Source organism: Abrus precatorius, unplaced genomic scaffold (assembly GCF_003935025.1).
Source record: "Abrus precatorius isolate BTA unplaced genomic scaffold, Abrus_2018 Scaffold8, whole genome shotgun sequence".
Taxonomy (NCBI): Eukaryota; Viridiplantae; Streptophyta; class Magnoliopsida; order Fabales; family Fabaceae; genus Abrus; species Abrus precatorius.
In genome coordinates, this window is record NW_020874428.1 from 2,487,253 (window position 1) to 2,499,812 (window position 12,560).

At 27.4% G+C, this 12,560-nt stretch overlaps 1 protein-coding gene across 1 annotated transcript; it reads right to left on the reverse strand.

The window, feature by feature from the left end:
• Positions 1-4,294: 4,294 nt before the first annotated feature.
• Positions 4,295-5,953, reverse strand: LOC113848117 (putative UPF0481 protein At3g02645). The gene has a single exon (XM_027477506.1). It carries the CDS (start codon positions 5,951-5,953, stop codon positions 4,295-4,297), a length of 1,659 nt encoding a protein of 552 aa, XP_027333307.1.
• Positions 5,954-12,560: the final 6,607 nt, after the last annotated feature.

Here is a 12,560-nt window from a genome sequence, read left to right on the forward strand (position 1 = left end):
AACTGAGTTATGGGTTATATAAATCGGTTGTAAATAAGCCACTTGCATGTTTATATAAAGTATGCTTGAATACATAAGTTAATTAAATATTTTATAAGTCTAAAAAATTTATGAAAATGGTAAGTTTTTTTTATAAGTTGTGAATATTTTTTTTTAAATGAGAAAATGATTATGATTGCGAAAAAAATCAGGGCATAAAAATATATATCCTATCATTAATGTCATTTCAAAAGGTTCATGGAATGATTGAAATAGAATGTTGAAGAATGCTTAGGTTTTTCTCTACAGTCCTAAAACTGCATGGTGTGCAGTTCCAAATCCAACTACAAATTTTATAAAATTTAAAATTAATGAATAACTTTAGAGGATCGAAATAGACAAAAACATTTGGTACTGTATTTAATATTAGATGTAGTTGTTTTTATTTATTATTTTTTACATATATGCATTTTAAAAATTAATGAGGACAACAAAAATAATTCTACTTTAATAGTAAGAAATCATTTTTTTAATATCATGATGCACTGGACTTAATTAGGCCCAATTCTCTCTACTGTTTGAGAATTTATACTTTCTCCTTTTATTTTTATTTGTCTATTTTTAAAAATGATTTATTTTTATTTATTTATAAATTTATGATCATATTATTTAATCTTAATTTTTACCTAATTCTTAAATACATTACTCACTTATCATAAAGAAAAATATTAGTGAAGGAAGATATTAAGTTAAAAAAAAAAGTAATTTAAAGATAAAAATATTATATTGTTTAATTGTTTGTTATCGTCTCAAGTGGTTGGATAAAAAGAAATGAAAGAAGTTATTTAAACAATAATCACAAATGCAATATGTCATATGCATGTTTTTTGCATTATTCTTTAATGAAGATTAAAATTTTTATCTTAGTGACTGACACTATTTTTTAATATCAACTTTTATTGTGAAATTATTAAAATAAAATTTTAATTAAATAACAACGCAAAAAATACTTAATGTATTAATATATTGCACTTGATTTTTTTTTTCTCATAATTTTTTCTAAAGATAAAAATAGATTTAACGACTTACAGATAAGAAACTGATGATATCCTTTCGGCCTTCTCTTGTCCGAACTATGTCCACAAAACATGTTTTCAACATAGTAAAGTATGCAGTTTAGATTAATTGAAACATGTATTTAAATCATATTAAACAATTCAAAATTTATCTCATCAAAATCAATTCTACTCAAATGAGCACTAAATAACTTTTCCTCCAGGTGCTCAAATGAGGAATGCTTTTACACACACAACATATATGTATATATATGGAAAGGATCTTCACAGGGACCCGATAACTTTGATGTCCTAGGAATGCTTGAATTTGTTTGTCTTTTAAGGAACATGCTTCACATCAAAGATTTTAGATACATTATAACTTACCAAACACTGGAAAATTCGAAAAGATATTCTAAGTTCAGACATGTTTAATCAAATACCACTAGAAAAGTTTCATAAAATCAATTAATTTCGTTAATCATCCATTTATCCTTGTCTTCTTCAGGGAGGCTGGTGTGAATGTGTATACAAATTTCATACACAGACACTACAAAAAATTGAAAAACTGTTTTTGGTTGTTTAAAATCACTGCAACTTAATTTTCTAGCGTTTAAAATAAGTGCCACTTTAACGGGTGCCACAAATGAAGTGCAAGAAAGTGATCAAAGTTCCTGACAGCTTAAAACCGCCAAAAATTGCTTCTTGTTCTGAGGATTAACACCGCCACAATCTTTTCTTCAGATTGTAAAAGTGGAACCTAAATTTTTTGGGGTTGTAACCGCTCAAAATTTGTAGAGTATTAGGAACAATTTGCAGTCGCCAAAATTACATAGTATCTATATACCTTAAATCATATGCTAAAATTAATTTTTACTTGTCTCACCAACTTGATATTAACTAAATCACATACCATATGGTTAAGATGTGAAATAGTTATCGACTGAGCGATACACTTGATTTCTACAACATTTCCATCTGCATGTCAAAGCAGCGTGTAGCTTAGAGCACAACGCTTTTACTCACTTGATTTCCTCAACATTATCATATGATTATTAGCCTTGCATTTTGCTATATGGACAACTTCGAAAAAATATAGCGACACGTTTGCAAATACCTAAAAACATTCATTTTCCATCGGTGGTAACGGATTCTGCAATAAAATGAATCTTGAAGAAAGAGATAATGACTTCATAAGCTTAGGAGGTGCATAATAATGGAGGAGTGGAGAAGCTCTGATCCGTGAATAGATAGGTCATCTCTGATTATCATAAAGGGATGGTACAGAAAAGAATCAGTGTCTTCATTGCTCTTCATGTTTCTGCATGCCTTTAGATTATAATTGACTTTGCAAGAGCTTAATGCAAATCTACCTCAGAACGAGTTTTTATGGGAGGAGTGAATCAAATGAGTTGCTTATTGTTCTGGATAATTGGTGTGAGCCTACCTTATAAGACACCAAGTCCACGTCCGTCAGCATCACCTCTTTGTTTTTGGTAAAGTATTATTATTGTTAGACTGAATTGAGCCAATAATATTCACTTAAGATCTAAAAAATATATAAAAGTAATATAAACCATATGATTCACACTTTTCATTTTTGGTCCATTTGTGATTCACTCTTTCTCAGGCTGTTTTGACACAAAATCCAAACCCAATCCCAAAAATGAACTCCAAAGCTTATTTGCCCAAACTTTTAAAACACCTCTTAAGTGATGTATATAATTGTGCCTGTAACTGTGTTATTATATCTATAATTATAGAAATTAGTATATTTGTAATTATAGGATCAAAAGTAAATTCAAGAATCGTAGTTGTGCCTAAATTAAAAAAATTGTCAACAGATTTGTTTATGTATATTACTTCACAGAGAAAAATAAAATATAGCTCAAGTTTTTACCTTATTTTGAATCTTCTTCCTTTAAATTATCACTTTAGTCTGTCTTTTTGAATATAATTTATTTATTTATCGATTTAGAAATTTATTATCATACTATTTATTGTTTATTATACCTTAATCTCTACTTAATTTGAAAAAAAGAATTACTTTTACTGTAACTGATGTCCTTTTTTTCAAAATATAGTAAAATATGCAGTTTAGATTAATTGAAACATGTATTTAAATTATATTAGACGATTCAATATTTATCTCATCAAAATCAATTCTACTCAAATGAGTTTGCACATGAGTTATACTTTTTGTATCACTACATAAATGCTTTTAGGTATTTCTTTTATATAATAATAATAATATTACACTTATATAAATTACACTTACTTTCACATCACTAATAATTTAAAATAGAAAACATTTTTTTATCAATTTAACTATTCAATTATAATTATAATATTACCTATATTATTTATGTTAAATTTTATGAAAATTGAACTACGATTGTTATCAAAGAATTTTTATTTTTATAACTTTCAAAAGTATATATTATATTAATTTTAATATATATAAATAAAGTATCAAATAATCTTGAATTAATATAAAATTTTCTATATATAACATGTCTAATTTTTTATTTTATAATTAAATTATTTAAAAAAAAAGTTAAGATGAATGTAACTTACAAAAAGTTAATAAGGCAGCATTTCTTTTTGCGATTTTGGTAATTTTGCTCTAAGAAATTAGAGTTTGCATTTGTTCCATCCACGAGGTTAATTATCCACAAATAATTCCTTGCATATAATAAAACAAATATTTCGTGCATAGCACGGGTAAACTAATTAGTAAGTATGCATATCTAAGTATTTTTGTATTTTATATAATAAATATTTTTATTTAAATTTTTTTTAATTTAATTGATTCATATCTGAGTATATTGACCAGTATTTTTCTTCAATATAAAGAAAGAAATATCCATTCATTAATATCTTGAAAAGAAAGAACAAAATGGAGTACACTCAAATAATTCAAAATATACATATATTGATCAACATGCGATCACAACATCCAACGAACAATTTATTAGAATTTGGTCTCTTAACTGAACTTAAATTAACAAGTATCACAAACCAATTTATTCACTCACAGTCATAACAACACAACGTGACTTATAACACATTTTTCAACACACCCGTTCTTATATATTCTCTATTATTTATTAATTTTTTTTAAAAATTACAGAATTATGAATTGAGCTCATTAAATTATGAATGACATCTCCGTAATTATGCATTTTTAATAAATTTCACTTAATAATAAATAATATATTAAAAAATAATATTGTTGCCAGCATTTCTATACCACACAGTCACGAAGCACCGAACCATTTGGAACAACTGTATACAGAGCAGAGAGTCTCCAAAGCAGTCAAACATATAATAAGGTTTGCTGCCAAAAACGTAAGACACGGCCAAGAACCATACACATACTTCTTCATTCCCCCTTTCACCTTCACCTTCCAACTCGCATCATAGTAAGCATTCACATTATCAATGGCCTTATCCAAAAATGGAACCTTAGTCACTGTCACCGACGTTGTCATTCCATTCCACATGGACGCTACCTCTTTATCACTCTTAAGCCTATTCACCAAAACCCCACTTTCTCTTAAAATCCTCACATCCTCTTCTGTGTCTATTATACCATTCATCAACTCCGTGTAGCGCGTGAACACCATTCCCTCAGGTGCAATGCATGCCTCGTAAGCCACAAGGTTCCTCAAAACGACTTCAGAGTTGTGGTTTAGATGAATAACTGGGAGGTGAAACATAGCTGATGACATGTCAAATTTGATAGTGTTTAACCCTCCTCTTGTGGGACAAAACTTGACCCCAATTTTTGAAAGCTCTTCAACGCTTGGAATTGCAATCTCTTCCACCAAAAGGCCTTCAGTTGCATCTTTGTGTTGAGCCGCGACACTCTCTGCTTCTTCAATAACATCATGTGCTGACAAAACAATGTCATTTATGACACCTGTGCCACGGAACCTTAAAATAGAAGCTATGATATTCCATGGCACGGTAACCAATTGCAACATGAGTTTGGACTTGAAGATTTTCGAGAAGACTTGAATTGGTGCACAAATGAGAAAACACATGAAGTTAATTATGGCTTTAAGGGGACCAATGGGAATCTCATCATCATCATCCATATTTTTCTTCTCCTTCTCTCTATCAATTTCATCTCCAAAAGGCAATAATAACTCGCAGTGTGCAAAGATGGTGTAATACAAGAGCTCAAGCAAATGTGCCCTTGTGAAACACTCTTGTTTGAAACGTTGTTCATCTATGTGTTTGATTGGTGCAAGATCTTTGCAGAAACCAATTAGCATAGAGGCCAAAGCCTCATATTTGTTGTCTTCAGGGTTACAGGAAAAATGAATCTCTTTAAGTAAAAAAAGAGGTATTTGATTTTCCAACATGATTATGTCCCTAAGAACCGCATGGTTCCATGTGTTCCTTCTAGAATGTTCCATCAAGTGACCTATCTTCAACGAGCTTCTTCTGCCCAAAGACATTGACCGTTGCCACCTCCTATCAAAAGGGAAGGTTTTAAGGTAAAGGAACAAGAAGCTCGCATCAATGGCTAGCATCCAAGCAAGCGTTTCTTGATCAAAGTCTAAGTAACGGTGGTAAAATGATCTTATGTGTGTGTCATTCTGTGCGACGATTTGGGTCACAAAATCGAAGAATTTGATGGGTCTCATTTTGTTTCGAACCTTTTTGGCTGTGGCTAGTTTGTGACGCTCCATTTCAAATAGTTCGAGCCTTCGGTGATGGTAAGGGCCAAGGGCTATGACTTGTGGAGTGTATGCTTCTTTTTTGGTGGATAACAAGGCTTTCGGTACGTTGAAGATTCTCATTGAAGTGAGCTCTTCGGTGTCTTCAGTGTCCTCTTCAAGGAAGCGACTAATGTTTATGACCCATTCATGATCATGAGATTGGGTTTGGTTATGGGTAGGTTCCATGATATTGGTTTCAATGGGAATTAAGGGTTTGCTGTGATCAGGTGTTAGACGAAGAAAACTAACAATTGCGACTAGAATGAATTGGAATAGCTAGCTGTTTAGACTTCCTTTTATAGAATAAGGTAGTCGTTTGGTTCAACGACAGAAATACTGTGACAGAAATACAGATACTAATATTTATTTTTGTATATTATATTTAAAAAATAAATAAAATATTATGTATTATATTTTGTGTTATGTTTAAATATAAAAGATAAAATAAAAAAAATGAAAGTTAAGAATAACATATGTAATTTTATATAATTATCAAAAATATTTTAGACTTCAAAAATATAACATTCATATTTTTAGGATAGAAATACTAAGTATATCTCTTATTCTAAGATAAAACTGATATCTTTCGAATTTATGTTTTTAATATTTTTATGTGTCTCTATTTTTTTTTAGTGAGATGCTAGCCAAACATAATATGTATATATCTATCTTAATTAATTTAAAATTATTTTATATAATATTTTATATTTAAAATATATTTTTAAGAAACATACATATATTTAACAAAATAAATAAGAAACTAAATCAATAATATGTAGCATTATATACCACGGCAATGATCAAAGGTTTCAATAATGAAATCAATGATAAATATATTTTACAATTTTGTATTGACGACAATTTTCATGCACCGTATGACGTCTTCTTTTTTAGACATTTGATTTGACGGTAAAATGAGAAAAATATATAAATAAATATAAAAAGAATGTAAATATATAATGCAATTATTCTAATAATAGAATCCAATTATTAGAATAGATTTCACCACATTGGACATGTGCCGAAATATATTTGAATAATTGAATTTTCTACATCCGTGCTTATAATTATGTGTTAGTTATGGTAATCACCCAAAAGGTTAATGTGATACATATGCAATATTAATTTGACTTTCAATCATTCATATACGTGTGCTATTACATAGAAGCCTTCTTTAGTTTGATGTCTATTTTTCGTTTTCTAAAATTATTGTTAGTCATTCATTCATGATGTCTGGAATTTATACAAAGATTAAAGAAAGCAATAAATATCTTTAATTAATAGATTAATTTACTAAATTATTCTTACTGTTTATTCTGTTTAATTATTAACTAACTTATTACTCAAAACTATTATATATTTTTAATATTTATTTTGGATGAAATTAATATTTTATTGAAATTTAAACGTCACTTAATATAATATTTTTCGCTAAATCGTCGCTTAATTGGAAATAAATGAAGTATAAATATTAATTCTTTTATTTACTCCAAATATATTTTAGTCAGAATCAAATATTATTTCTTTTTGAAGCATAAATATTGCTAAAATAGTGTTAATTCTTTTAATAAAATATTTTTATATAAAAGGTATAAAATTAAACTGATCAATATTTTAAAACCTAATCATTTCTTAACTCAATAATCTTGGACATCAAATCGATGTTTATCAAGAATTAAACTACTGACATTTATAAAAAAAAGTTAATTAAAACAAGTAATTACGTTAAAAAAAAAGTCAACGATTGCAATGCATTCTAATTGGTCACCACCTACGTCATAGAGATTCAAATTATGTCCATTTCTTTGTCCATTTTCTCATCTAACCATTCAAATTATTGTACAACAAATTTTATGAGTTTTATACTAACAGCGTAGTGTACTGACAATTTAATGTTTCTTTGATAAATTTATGTAACGTAATGTAACACTTCCTAGATTTCTCCGACTGGTTTTTTAATTTAATAGTATTCTTTTTGGGTTAATCTTTTTTTATGAGTCCAATTCTAGTTATGGAATATATAGAAAATGGAAAGTAGTAAAAAATAAATTAATTTGGGCCAAGATGAAAGAAGAAAAGGAAAGAAATATTGCATAATATATGCATTTTTAGTGATATTAAAATTGTGAAAATAAAGTTATAAAGAAAAAAATCTTAGCATACACGAGAGGATATTTCAAAGTCTACGAAATTAAAACTGGCCAAGAAGGATAGTTAGCCATTTCTAGGATAGGTAAGAGCTAATGGCTTTAACATAATTATATCAACACATAAAACTGCAATCAATAGCAAAAAAATGCAAAATTTTCAAACAATATTTTTAGGATGTTAAATATTTCAAGAATGTTAGTTTAATTAAGTTTCTTAGTAAATTAATTTTATGGAAGGGGATGCAGTTCAAGATTATTATAAAGATAGGTAAGATTTTTAAGAATATTTTAGATTTATTAAACATGTTTATGACGATTTTCAAAAATTATAATTCTGAAAAGATATGCTTCTTCATAAATATAACTTATAGGAATGAAAAGGATGGTAAATAGTAAACGTGGAAATGTACATGCAGCTGGAACTTTGAATATCACCGGGTCAAATATCAAACAATTAAACTTTCTAACTAACATATAATTAGGAATTAACAAAAGAGAACATGATTAAGAAGCATGGCCTATGATTTTTAGCCAACACAGAGCTTTGAAGGAAACGCCTATTTGAGTAGAAAATACAAAGAAACTTCAGAGATATGCGAAGGAAGTGAAGATGGTAGTACTGTGAGAGAACGATAAAGAGATCCACGTTTTTTTTTTCTTGATAAATGTGTTGCTCATTTCTTCTAAGGCTAGTTCACCTATTTTTAAATATTCTCCCAAGAAAAGGCAAGAATTTTATACCTGAATATTGAACTTTAAGATCTTATTATTTGTGGTAGACAAATTTTTCTGTCAAGGTCATTCTTTTCGGCTGAACGAGCAATGCTTTGACTGGATCTGTTTGGCTTTGTCCGTATGATTAAACTCTACCACGTTATTATTATCAGCATGACAATTTCTAAGTTAATTAAAGTAATTAAGCATTGATTTTAACAACAATAAGCATTTTACATGTAAATACAATACAGATTTGTAGGCAGAAAATAACCCAATACGCTTAGTTGTCAACGTCAGACAGCTTGATACGTTACAAATCGATTAAAGATACGAACTCCCTTACACAAGTACGTATACTTTAATATTCCCTCTTTGATAAATTCAATTATTTTGCCCCACGTTTTCTTTCTATAGAAGATAAAATTCTATTTTATATCCTGGAATTAAAAAAGTAAATGTGTTATTGTTATAATGCGAAATGAATAATATGAAAGAACATTACAATAATTTAAGAGATTTTTGAAGTTTGAGACCCTGCACTAATTTTGAACGCTTATCTTTTAGTATGAGCTTTTAATTAAAAGTATTCCACGGAACTCTGTATCTAGTTGATAGAGCTAGTTGCAACTGAAATTACAATGAACTAAATGAATTCATGAAAAATATATTTTTATTATGCATGAGAAATAGAAATGATTTTAGAATGTGAACTCTATTTGGTATTTGAAATACTAAGAGATGATGCCCCTAATCTTAAAATTAACTAATAAACACTAGTGGCATTTTCCTTTTGTTTTACCTATAAAGAAGAGACAAGCATGTATGTGTATCTCTAATTATTGAGGTCATTGGACATTGGGCATATGGTAGGAAAGTGGGATTCTAAAAGTCTGCTTTTGATACAAACAGCAAAATCGTTATCAATATTGCATTACCATAATAAGAACGACACCCGAAATTGAATTAATAATGGTCATTGCCAACAAAAAGACACAGAACCTGTTTCCTTTCTCCAAACAAACAAACAGACAATGCCTTATTACCGAATCTTGGACTGAAAATATGTATGCAAAACTTGTCAAGTTCACATTAATTATTACAATTTTTTAAGCATTAAATAACTCTATTAAATATTTTAATCTACCATAACAAGTATGTATAAAGTTCTTGTTATCATTTAAAATATATATATATATATATACATATTTTAATAATTTTATATTTTTAATATATTTTATTGGTTACACGTTAAAATAATAATTAATAAATGAAAAAAATACTATTTGATAAAAATAATAAGATAAAAGATGATAGGATTGAGCATTCAATATAAGATCGGCTGTTATTCTATTTTATGTTTCATGAACATTAAAACAGTAAAATATAGATAATATTACGTTATTTTGTTCAATATTTGATATAAATAAAAAATATAATTAAATATAAATTATATTTAAATGATATTTTTTATAAAATTTAAAATAATAATATAGAAATAAATTTTAATATAATTTTCTTAAAAAATCAGTTTAACATTTTGATTTTTAATAAAAATATTAAAATCGAAAATAATTTTCTTTATAACTAATACTGAATTTTTGATATTAAATTATAATAATTTCTTAAAATTTTTTGAGTATTATATAAATTATATTTAATTAGTAAAATTACACTTTTATAAAATATAATATATATTATTTAAAAAATAATAATTTAACAATTTGACTTTTCAATAAAAATAAAATGAAAAAATAACTATGTGCATACATAGTATTTAAATTTTGATATTAAAATTTGAATAATTTTTTAATTTTTTTACAATTAAAATTTTAAAATAAAATATAACTGAATAAAATTATTATAAAAAATTTATTTTTTTAAGTAATTTATTGAAAAAATTTGATATACAAATTAATAAAAACAATCTGAAAAGGAAAATAAATTCAGAAAGTATTTCCAAAAAAAAAATCATTTAAAATTTTTTTAATTTGATAAAATTATTTATTGATAAAGCATTTCTATTTTTTTTTTATTCATAAGGGCTCAACTTAAAGTCGCAGGTACAACTAACAACCTAGTATGAGGTTACAAACACCTAAAAAGTTCAGGTTAAGAAAGGAAACCAAATAAGAATGACACTTATCTAAATAAGAAATATCTAAGGGAGCCTCAATGCCTAATTTGGCCAGCATATCAATATACTTGTTACCTTCTCTTAAAATGTGTCTAATTCTAATAAAAGTAATACATTTTAAAAAAATTTAATAGCAACAATCAAATTAGAACAAAGATTGTTACAACTTTGAATGTTCAATACCAATTGTAAAGCATTTTTAGAGTGAATTTTAATCCAAATTACTTTGATATTCTTCTAAACTACTAGCTAAAAACTATAGAATAGGCCCCACAATTCAGCTTCTTTTGGAGAATAATATACAAGACCCTTATAGAAACCAGTCAGCAGAAAAATTCTTATTGCTATCTTTAATTAGATCACCATATCCAATACTTTTTATAGTTGGGGACATTATTAACATTAAGTTTAATGTGACCCCGAAGAGGAGGATACCATCTATTCTAAATATAGATGTCTCATTTTTTTCATGGTTTTTGCCTTACTCTTGTTATAACAATTCAGATACTCAAATTCATAGCAAATTTCATGGTATATGAAACTATAGGTAATTGTTGAATTTTGAAAAATGGCACAATTCATTTCTTTTCAAATATACCATATTACCAAATCATATAACCTGATTCAACTAGAAAAGTTATTCACCTAAAAATTGAATAAATTACTAAAAAACCAATTAGATAAGTTTCTGCTAAAAAAAGGCCTAATTACAAGGCAATATGAAAAAATTCCAAACTTATTTAACAAGCCAACAATCTCTAAGAACATAAATTATAAACTTTAGACTAGTATAATATTTAGGACAAAGAGAGAAGTTAAATATGTGTCTCATAAATCTTTTCTCATTAGTTAGTAATTTGCTATTAATTATTTTATAAAAAAAGTTAATAATTTTAAGAGGACTATTCTATTTCTAAACAAATTTAAAATATTATTAAATAAAAAACTTAAAAAATTATAAGTTATTTTAAAAAAAAACGTACCGTTATTAGAGAAAATATTTAGTATTTAATAATAAGATTTACTTAACAAATCGTATATTTTTATTATTTAATATTTTTATAAAATAAAAAAAAGAAAATGTCAAGACTCAAGAGTTAGTAAAAATATAATTTATTTTTAATATATTATTAGTGTAAGTATTTTATACTATTAACGAATTAAAGTATCAATATAAATTTTATATTAATTATTATATAAGTTATAATATTTACTAATATGATAAATTATAATTAAATAAAAATATAAAAACCATTTAGAATGAATTTAAATTACAGATGTAAAAAATAGTATACCACGAAATAGCATATAATTGGTGAAACCCAACTGCTCCTCCACTGAGGCATTCCCACGCACTGTGGTTGCCTTGTGAACTCTGATGCAGCATGACGAGACAGGGCTTTCACTTTCCCAAACTGACCCAACCAGCTGTGTTCACAATCAACGGTCCAAAATCGATCCTGTCCAAAGACAAGATAAATCGACGCTCCAAAATCTTCAACTCCCAACTTTTGTGTCAGTCTCGTTGCCTCGGATTACTCCGCTCTCACTCTTTTACTTACACACCCCTCAAGTGCTGTTTCCACTGCTCTCACTCACTTCATCACTCTCTCTCTCTCTCTCCCCCTCTTTTCTAGGGTTTCTCTCTCTCCTCTCTGTTCTTCCTCCATTGTTGGTCAGGCTCCGTTATCTCTGTTTACGGTTCTGTGTTGTGGTTTGTTTGCAACTCTGTTCGGTGCGAGTGTTGTGATTCTTCTTCGGTTGTTTTGAGGAATGTTAGGGTTTTTGAGAG

Excerpts from the sequence above, each read along its gene's own strand:
- LOC113848117 (XM_027477506.1), bottom strand. The coding sequence starts at position 5,953 with ATGGAACCTACCCATAACCAAACCCAATCTCATGATCATGAATGGGTC.